Source organism: Petaurus breviceps, unplaced genomic scaffold (genome assembly GCF_028583685.1).
Source record: "Petaurus breviceps papuanus isolate PSGF00001 unplaced genomic scaffold, PetGlider_PUasm1.0 229, whole genome shotgun sequence".
Classification (NCBI taxonomy): Eukaryota; Metazoa; Chordata; class Mammalia; order Diprotodontia; family Petauridae; genus Petaurus; species Petaurus breviceps.
The window spans coordinates 19,024,918-19,035,792 of NW_027185903.1; the positions used below are offsets into that span (position 1 = coordinate 19,024,918).

The window sequence follows — 10,875 nt, forward strand, 5'->3', positions numbered from 1 at the left end:
CCTAGACACACTGATTCACTTAGACCAGATGCTGATTCATATACACATATATACATAAATATGGTAAGGGCAGCTAGGTGGAGTAGTGGATAGAGTGTTGGGTGTGTGACTTGTCCTTCATTCTTCAAGAGGACCTGACATCAAGAAGGTGATGCCATGACTTACAAGTGAATTGTATTTAAGTGAGGGAGGGCTGTGCAAAGTCACCAGCCTCACTTTCTCCTCCAGAGCCATCTGGATCCAATGGCCAGATATAGATCAGGAAAACTGGAGATGTCACAGCAGAGTGCTGGGCCTGGAGTTGGGAAGACTCATCTTCCTGAGTTCAAATCTAGCCTCAGGCACCTACTAGCTATACTAGCTATATAAGTCACTCAATGATGTTTGCCTCAGTTTCCTCATATGTAAAATGAGCTGGAGAAGGAAATGGCAAACCACTCCAGTATCTTTGCCAAGAAAACCCCAAATGGGGCCAAGAAGAGATAGCCATGAATGAAAAAATGACTGAATGACAGCAACAACAAATACGGTGATGCCCTTCTCTAACTATAATGCAGATATAGGTGTGATTCTAATCCCTTGAAACTAATTTATAGTGATTCTTAACTGCTTTCTGCATCATAACAATCTTTCTAACACAGTTGTCAAATGAATACTTAATAACAGAGTTGTTGAAGATAATTTAATTATTTTCAAATTTTAGTTCTCCCTGAATGACTGGTGTAATAGAAAGAGTACTGAATTTGGAGTCAGGAAGATCCAGGTTTAAATATTGACCCTGACACTGTCTCTCTGAGCCTCAGTTTCCTGACCAGTAAACTGGGATTAGTAATACTTAAAATGACTTCCTTTTTATGATTGTGGAAGCTAAACTGAGATAACGTATGCTATAAATGTCAAATATTATCATTCAGGTCCTTCTTTAAATTCATCCTCTATCAGAGGTGTAGATCATCTGGATGCCTCGTTTTCATTTCTCCACTGCAACAAAGGGAAATGAGCAGAGCAATACATTTTCCTGCTTGATGGTCATTCTGATCCTTTGTGGGTGGGTGGGCAGAGGTAAGGACCACCAAGGAGAGTGAAATGATGTATCTACTTAATATTTCCTGGGTCAACCTCCTGCTATATAGCCAGCATCTATTTCCCCTAAATCATCCACATCTTGAAGGAACCAAAGAAATGGGAATCCTGGGGAAGCTAGGTGGTGCAGTGAATAGAGCACCAGCCCTGGAGTCAGGAGGACCTGAGTTCAAATCTGGCCTTAGACACTTAACACAAAAACTAGCTGTGTGACCATCTCTGTGACAGTAGTTTTATAAGACGACATGTGATGAAGAGACTTTTAAAAGGCACAATACAACACACTTCTTTCTATCTAAAGGGACCCCCTGACTCAGGGAATTCAGAGTTCAGAGCTAGCAGGGCCTGGTGGTCTGGCTGACAGAGATCCTAAAAGCCAGTGAGACAAGAAGGCATCAAGTTTTGCATGCCTTCAAAGGAAGATGCAGGCTACATTCCCTAGGACAGCTGGCTGATGTCTTGGATAATGGTCTCACCTAGTTAAGAGTTTAGGAATTGAGAAAAGGAACTACTAGAAATAGGTAGTGAGATGGTTTCTCTTTCTATCAATCAATTGACAAGCAATTTTAAGGGCCCACCATTACATGGAAGGTTCTGGAGATACAAAAATAAATGCAAAGTAGTCCCTGCCCTCAAGAAGTTTACATTTTATCCTTTTCCTGTGACTTCAGTTGTGCTGGTGGTAAGTAGGGAGATAAGTAGGGAAAGTGTGCTTACCAAAAAAAAAAAAAAAAGGTTTTGGATGACCCTGCAGAGAATGTATAGATAAAAGTGTGGGGTGGGGATGGAGGGGTTGAACATTCAGATCTTATTAGGATATACTATAGCTCCAATAAAGTTTCAAACTTGTAACTTCTCTACTATAAAGGAACTCTAGGTTGGCACCGAGAAGAGAAAAAAATTATGGACCAAGGCAAACCCTCTTGCATGCACACAAAATCACTTCAGCTGATAGCTCAAGGTTTGGAATGGCCCACTCAGATATGACCTGCATTCTAGGTTTTGCTAGCCCTTGCACAGTAGAAATGAGCTAGAGGAGCTCCAGTTCTGAGACCCTCCTGGTGTTTTGGACAGAAACCACACTGAGTAGTTATCAGTTACATTCTTGCTTTAGCCCTTTGGAGGCAATATAAAGCATATGCCCCATGTGCATGGGGATGTCCCTCTTATGGCTAAAATCAGGTTTGGTGACTAGCTGTGCATTTAAATTATCCATGTTTTCTTTGTTTCTTACCACCCTGAATCATTAGGAATCGGTCATATTGTAGCTTTTAATGACACAGTCACAGCAGAGGATCCAAGAAATTTGTCCATGTGGATAACACCGTATACACACTCATACAGATTTTTTTCACATGCATTGCCTCATATGATCCTCACAACTGATCTATAAATTGTATAGTGCAAGTATTATTATCCCCATTTTGCAGATGAGGTAACTGAGGCTTTTTAGAAACACTAAGGAATTTGCATGAAGTGCTACAGCTACTACATAGCTGACCTAGGGCTCAGGTCTAGGCTCTGTGACTCCAAATACATTTTTCTTTCCATTATACAACATTGCTTCTAGGAAAAATTTGAAAAGTTTAGAACAAGAGGTTCTTAACCCTTTTTGCATCATGAATCCCTTTGACATGGATCACCTTCCTGGTGGAGACTATGAACTTCTCAAAATACTTTTAAATAGGATTACAAAGAAAACCAATTATATTGAAGTAAAGATGTCATTTTCTCTCATTCATGAACCCCCTGAAATGTCCATGGACCCTAGTTTAAGAACTCCAGAGAATAATTCCAGAGCACAGGAGAAGGCACTGGAAATCATCTCTAGTGTCCGAGATGAAGGGGCACCTTCGCATGTGGAGCACACCATCCCTCCCCTATGTAACCACAGTCCGATAGCCAGCTCCCTCTCTCATTCTTCTTTTGAACTGATGATGAGATATTGACCTGGGGCATCAACAGGATGCTTATGGCAGACAAAATGTTAGCATCTAGAATTATAATGAAATTTGGGTGGATTGGGAAATAGATGCTGGCTATATAGCAGGAAGTTGACCCAGGAAATTTGCTTTGGATACCCCTCCAAGAGAGCTTTATATATGTCTGCCTAAAAAATGACAGATATTATCATCCCATCAGATTCCATAAGATTTTAATTAATATGACTAGATTGGTCTCAAACTCTCACCTGTGTAGGATATCCTAATAGCAGTCACAGGAATGTCAGAAATTGTCAAAGGCTTACACTGGAGGAATTTGAATGCATCATTACTAAGATCAGCAGAGGTCAGTTTCTGAAGGACCCTTCTTGCTGATGGCCCTGCTACTCCAAGGACTCCAAAATCATCTGTAACATTTTTAATCTTGACATTATATCCACCTTTCACAATTTCTTCTTCAATCCATCTGTATTTTGAAGAATAGATATTTTGTTAAAAAATCTTTCCAGGGCAAAAGATTTCACAATATTATTTTCTTAAGACTTTATTTAGAGACTAAAGATATTAAAGACAGTAAGAACTCTGATTAATGCAATGACCAATCACAATTCCAGAGGGCTAATGGACATTTAGGGGCTGCCGTGGATAGAATGCCTGGCCTGAAATCAGGAAGACTCATGTTCCTGAGTTCGAATATGACCTCAGATACTTACTAGCTGTGTGACCCTGGGCAAGTCATTTAACCCTGTTTGCCTCAGTTTTCTCATCTGTAAAATGAGCTGGAGAAGGAAATGGCAAACCCCTCCAGTATTTTTGCCAAGAAAACCCTAAAAATGGTCACAAAGAGTCAGACATGATTGAAATTGCTGAACAAACAACAATGAACATTTCCTGACAGAGAGATAATAGACTCAAGATGCAGAGTAAGACGTATATTTTCTATTATTATTATTATTATATTACATGCAACTTGGAAATAAGATATACAGGCACTGGGGTATGGAGATCCATCTTGCCCTATTGGAAAGTTGGAGGGGGCATAGGGGAGGATATAGGAGAGAGCAGATTGGGGGAGGGGGTATTCAGTGGGATCTCTGTTTCGGGGTGGTGGGTAAGAGAAAGACAGGGAGAAAATTTGTAACTCAAAATCTTGTGGAAATGTTGTAAACTAAAAAAAATAACAAAAAAATAAGTTAAAAAAGACATATTTTCAGACACAGCAAATGAGAGAATTTGTTTTGGTTGACTATGCATATTTCTTAGAAGAATTTTGTTTTTCTGATTTGTTTCCCCCCATCCCCCACCCCTTGGGTGGGGAGGTAAGGCAGGGAGGAGGCTGGTGAAAGAGAGAGATAATGGGGGCAGCTAGGTAACACTGGCTCTGAAGTCAGGAGGACCTGAGTTCAAATTTAGCCTCCAGTATTTTTGCCAAGAAGACCCTAAATAGGGTCACAAAGAGTGAGAACAACAATATACAAAAACTCATGCTTACAAGACAAATAGAGTACATGATAATTATTTACATTATTAATTATTCTGCCAAAAAAATGAGAATGAATCACTTCAAACAGTGATTTCTTAAACTTTTTTTTAAATTCATTTTAAGCCCAAATTTCCAGGAAGGTCTCTCTTCTACAAGGTGAGGTTCTGGCCACTATTTCAAGTCATTGATGCTTCTTGGAATCAAATGTATATTATTCTGGCCCTGGTAACAGGGCTATGAAAACTTCAGAGACTTCTCATTTCCAGAAACTTCCAGGGTTTGTTGAATATCTCTGTAGGGACTAATTTATAGCTATTGTGTATTCTGTGGGGCTTTTGAATTTTCTATCCCGAGGTGTCCCTCTTCTTTACAAAGAACTAACCTGTGACCATCCACCTGGTCTTAGATACATCTCATCAAAGCATGTGATCTTACATCATTTTTTTACAACTGCAAAGCATGCTGGGTAAGGGCAAGGCTATGTTATGAAAAACAGACACTTCTTACAGGACAATAGAGTTCAGTTATCAGATAGAATAAAGGTCTGGCCTTTATACTAAAAGGCCAACAATTTAAATTGAGCACTGGACCAAAGAGAAAGTGGCATATAAAGGAACACAGTAGTTTAGAATAATAATAATAACAACAATATTTCATATTTATGTAGTGCTTTAAACTTCACATAGTGGTTTGCATATGTTATCTTGTTTGAGCCTCACAACAAATTCTATGAGAAAGGTGCTATTATAACCCTCATTTTGTTTTTGTTCAGTTGTTTTTCAGTTGTGTCTGATTCTTCATGACCCAAATAGGGGTTTTCTTGGCAAAGATACTGGAGTGGTTTGCCCTTTCCTTCTCCAACTCATTTTACAGAGGAGGAAACTGAGGCAAACAGTTAAGTGACTTGCCCAGGGTCTCACATAGCTAGTAAGTGTCTGAGGCCAGATTTGAACTCAGGAAGATCAATCTTCCTGATTCTAGGCCTAGCCCTCTATCCACTGCACCACCTGGCCGCTCCTATTGAATCCATAGTTATCTTATGAAAATTACACTTGCCTCAGGTCGTGAAGCTCTGATCCAGAACCAGTTATCAGTAAGAACTCCCCTGGAGATTGTTGACAGACAGTCAACTCAGCATAAACTCTGCCTTTTGGTGTCAACATGTGACTTATATTTGTAAAACCCACCTACAACAAAGGAATATATAATTATCTCTAGGTAAAAAGGGGAAAAAGTCTTCTGTTTTTTCCTGGTACAAAATATAAGCAAAATGTTTAATTACTAATTAAAAGGCCTTTAATTTTCTCACTTATGTTAGGTCATACGACTTTGGATCATGATTTTTATGTGTTAAACCTGACTAGGAAAAGATTAATTTCAAAATTGTCCTCTTAGGTGATTGTTTTTAAATAGTTCACTTTTTCCAGTTAGTCTGCAGTTTTAAACATCCAGATTATTAGAAATCAATACCGTTTTCAAGTTCTTGACATAATTTTCCCTCTAATATATTGCAAGCTTCTTGAGGGCAGGGACCAAATAGCATTTATTTTTGCACCCTCCCAAGGTCTAGTATATTCCATAGAGTACATGTGGCCTAGAATGGCATATTGTATATGGCAGGTGTTTGTTGATTGAATGAGTAAATTAATTATGAAGAGTAGGTCCTTTGATTAAGATCCTTGATGATGTCAGAAGTATACTCTTCCTTTAAGTTAACTCACTGGTTAAAAGTTTGAATATATAAAAAAGACAAAACTTATGGTATAAGCTAAAGGGAATTGCTATCTATTTTCCTTCTCAAGATCATTATACGTACTAAAATAATTTATTTTTGTTGTAATTTTTCTTTGGAGGCAGTTAGGTGGCAGAGTGTATAGAGCACTGGGCCTGGGGTCAGGAAGGCCTGAGTTCAAATGTGGCCTCAGATACTTACTCTCTGTATGCTCCTGGGCAAATCACTTAACCCCTTTGCCTCAGTTTCCTCATCTGTAAAATGAGCTGGAGAAGGAAATGGCAAACCACTCCAGCATCTTTGCTAAGAAAATCCCCCCAAAAAAAGGGGTCACAAAGAGTCAGACCCAATTGAAACAACTCAACAATAACAAAAATTTGTCCTTTCAGAAAAGAGTGAGGTTAAGGATTCAATAGGCCACTCACTATCCCAGAACCTTGTGTCCTCGTATTCATATTTACCTTTGGAATGACATTTGCAAAGAGGTGATCCAACAGTTTAAGGGAATCTTTGCCTCTGATCTTAAACTTGCCAAATGGTGACAGGTCAATCACCCCCACTTTTTGCATAACTTGTTGATACTCTAAGCCTACCGGCTGGAACCAGTTTGTACGTCGGAAGCTTGGCCTGAAACACAATTTTGAGTATCATAAGACAGCTACCACTCCATTTTATAGAATCACAAAACCAAAGAATTTTTTACTAAAGCCTGCTTTTTTTTAATTGAAGATTTTTTTTTTTTTGCTTTTTGGAGGGAAAAGGTAGGGCAATTGGGGTTGACTTGCTCAAGATCACGCAGCCAGTTTATTTTGTGTGTGTGTTAAGTGTCTGAGGTTTGAACTCAGGTCCTCCTGACTCCAGGGCCGGTGCTCTATTCACTGCGCCACCTAGCGGCCCCAAAAGCCTCCTTTTTTTCTATGTTGCTTAAGTTCTATTCAGGAAAAACCAAAACAGAGACATTCTCTGGGATCATACATCTAGAATGGAACACAGAGATGATATAGTCTGACTCATTTTACAGATAAGAAAACTAAGAGAGGCAGCTAGGTGGTACAGTGGATAGAGCACCAGGTGGGTAGGCAGGGAGACCTGAGTTCAAATCTAGCCTCAGACACTTACTAGCTGTCTGACCCTAGGCAAGTCACTTAACCTCTACTGCCTTCAAAAACAGAAAAAAATGAAACTGAGACACAATGACTTGCCCTACATGTAGGAATCATCAGAGGTGGTATTTGAACCAAAGTTCTCTGACTCCCAGGGCCAAAGGACTTTTTTTTCCATTGCACACTGCTGCATCATCAAATTGTAGCTTGCAAATCATTCATGTGAGATGGACTCTATCCTCTTTGTAGTTACGCATGTGTTACTGTTATCCACATGTCAGTGAATGGGTAAAATATTAATTCATTTGACCAGAAAAAGAGATAGAACATAAGGACTCCCTGAGCTGGGAGCTAACTCAGAGGTCATCTAGCCCTTGGGTATTTTTTGTTGTTGTTGTTGTTGTTTTGTTTTTTTTTGGAGGGGAGAGGGCAGGGCAATTGAGATTAAGCGACTTGCCCAAGGTCACACACCTAGTGTGTCAAGTGTCTGAGTCCAGATTTGAACTCAGGTCCTCCTGACTCCAGAGCCAGTACTCTATTCACTGTGCCACCTGGCCACCCCTAGCCCTTGTTTTAGAGATGAGACAGCTGGGGTCCAAAGTGATGAAGGTCACCTGGTTGGTCAGTGGCCTAACTCCCAAGCTGGTGTTCTCTTCCTTATGCTGTGCACTTGAACTGCCTCCAAATGGAGGGAGGGTGGGGTTTAGTTTCCTAGCAAAGTGCTGCAGCTGGGAAACAAAACCTAGTTTGAGGACTAAAATGTGAGAGTGGAGTGTGGCTGGCATTTACCTAGATCACTCAGAAACCAATAAAACAAAATGAAACTGTTTTACCCTCAGGATGAGCCATGCTGGCAGTCTACACAGGCTAAATTCAGTCAATAATGGCCCACTTTACTTTGTGGTGAGTAGAGTTTTGCAGCGTGTAGACATGGAAACTTCATAAAACAACCAAAGAGGTTGGAGCAAAGGCTAATGAACTACTTTATTTGCTATTTTCTTTCGGATTACAAACTCAGAAAAAATATGCAAATCTGACCAACTCCTCCTCCTCCCCAGTTGTAAAGTTCTTGCCATGTGGAAACACCTCCATCATACAGATGGTTAACTCTCTTGGGATTTTGCCTGGAGCACAGAGATGACAGGTCTGAAGTTGGAAAGACCTGAGTTCAAATCTGGTCAGACACTTCCTAGCTATGTGACTCTGGGCAAGTCACTTAACCCTGTTTGCCTCAGTTTCCTCATCTGTAAAACGAGCTGAAGGAGAAATAGCAAGCCACTCTAGTATCTTTGTCAACAAAACCCCAAATGGGGTCATGAAGGGTCAGACACGACTGAACAACAATTGAGAGGATATGTGACTTGCCCAGCATCACAAAGTTAGTCTGTGTCCTAGTAGGCAGACCTTGAACAGGTCTTTCTTACTCTTAGGCAAGCCCTCTGTCCATTGGGCCTCACTGCCTTTCATTGATAAGATTAATTGGGATTATTACAAAGTGTGACAACTATGTTTTATAATATTTTAGAAGAATAAAATAATTGTTTGAAAGATATACTTTAGGGGTGGCTAGGTGGCACAGTAAATAGATCACTGGCCCTGGAGTCAGGAGGACCTGAGTTCAAATCCAGTATCAGACACTTAACACTTACTAGCTGTGTGACATTGAGCAAGTCACTTAACCCCAATTATCCTGCCCTCCCCCCTCCAAAAAGGAAAAAAAAAGAGAGAGAAACACTTTATCTTAACAGAGAGAGCTTGGTAAATTATCTCTCCTCTCATGCTGGAAAAGATTTGCCTTCTGCTTTCCCATGGGGAACCCAAAATGGGAGGTCTCCATAATGTTTATGAGTCCCCAGGGGCATATCACTACATATCATGGGTGCTTTCAGTATGGTGCTTTAGTCTGCTCTAAAAGTAGTCTTTGGGCAGTCCTCAGTGCCTCTTTGGGATTTTGCATTGGAACCAGAGTGACCCTGGAGAAGCAGCCCTACTGTGGATTAGGGATTTCTCAGGTCTTTGGGATACTGTCTAATGCCACTGAGGTGTGAGAATGCCTGGGAAAGCCCAAAGGGTCCCCAGGGCCAGACCATAGCTAAGGTTCTAAATCACCCTCAATCCCCCAGGGGTTCACATAGCAAATGGTAGAGCTGATCAATGCCCCCAAAACAAAATACATTTGCTCTAAGTGACCCAGTGGAGGGGAGGAGAAGGGACAAAGGTTGGCCTAGTTCAATGCTGATTTCTTTCCATTTCAAAGCAGATAATTTGTACTATAGTAACAACACCATGATTTGAATCATACTTATATCCAGGCTCATGTCCAGGCTTGTAAAACCAATGTGGCTGCTCCCATCCTGCATGGAAACCCATGGAGCATTTAGAATTAAGGATATTGTAAAGCCCGCTGATTCTTTTAGTAGGTCTTCCAGCAAACCTTTCTTCTTTAGGGTAAATCACTGGAAAGGTGAGAGGAAAAAAATGTGAACACATGCTAAATATCATCTAAAAGGGAAAGTAAAATATATTTATAAGGTTCCCCAAATACATTTCTTATTTTTATTTTATTTTTGCTTTTTAGAGGGCAATTGGGGTTAAGTGACTTACAAAAGGTCACATGACTAGTGTGTCAAGCTTTTGAGCTCACATTTGAACTCAGGTCCTCCTGACTCCAGGGCCGGTGCTCTATTCACTGTGCTACCTAGCCGCCCCCATTTCTTATTTTTTAAAATCCAGAAGCAATCACTATGCATTGTAGGGTTAAATGAAGAAATGCTGAAATCCCTACTTTGCATCATCCCGGCACAAAACCATGAATCCACTTAGGATTTTAAATAAACTCAATTTTAATTTGGTTTTATCAAGTGTTCAAACAAAACAGTATCCAAAATATCCATGTTATATTTTTGAAAAGATGTGCTTTCTGGAGATCTATAAAAGTCAACCAAAGGGTGGCTGCTACAAACCCTCTTATAGGACCCAATGTAATGACAAATTAGCCCTTTACCAATATTGTTGAATCCATAAGACTCTCTTGCTTTGGCCTCTGTATACTGAGTTGTCGTCCATTTTCCATAACGATTGGGATCCAGTTCAATCAGGTCAAAAGGAGGTTCTCCACCAAGGATCCAATCACTAAGATATTTCCCTACACCACCAGCATGGATGATGCCATATCTTAAAAAGAGAGAGATAAACATCCTGATACTAAAACATCTGTTACAGTTTTTTCCAATAAAGTCAGAAGTGATAAAAGACATTTAATATATTTGCCAATATTTTGTCTGGCATCGGTATGTAAAGGGGTTGTTAGAACACAGCATTAAAAAAATCTTCATATTGTCATAAATCTTTTCCTCTAATTTTTTTTTAAAGGTTCCAGATTCAACTACCTGTCTGAGAAAACCCTAGTCTGCCTCTCCATTGTCAAGAGACAGCTGACTGATCTGGATACTGCTTTTAGAGGGGAAAAGAATGAAGATCCAAGGGAGAGGCAGAAAACAATGAAAAGGAAGCAAGCCCTCAATAACTGTG

General features: G+C 40.0%; 1 protein-coding gene across 2 annotated transcripts in view; it reads right to left on the reverse strand.

The window, feature by feature from the left end:
- Positions 1 to 10,875, reverse strand: part of DMGDH (dimethylglycine dehydrogenase) — a 101,403-nt gene that overhangs the window by 49,734 nt on the left and 40,794 nt on the right. For both annotated transcript variants that reach the window (XM_069096307.1, XM_069096306.1), the window contains 5 exons: positions 10,349 to 10,518; positions 9,647 to 9,800; positions 6,703 to 6,868; positions 5,566 to 5,696; positions 3,275 to 3,492 (listed from right to left, as the gene is read on the reverse strand). In XM_069096307.1, the coding sequence (XP_068952408.1) occupies positions 3,275 to 3,492; positions 5,566 to 5,696; positions 6,703 to 6,868; positions 9,647 to 9,800; positions 10,349 to 10,518 (839 nt within the window). The remainder of the gene's footprint in view (positions 1 to 3,274; positions 3,493 to 5,565; positions 5,697 to 6,702; positions 6,869 to 9,646; positions 9,801 to 10,348; positions 10,519 to 10,875) is intronic.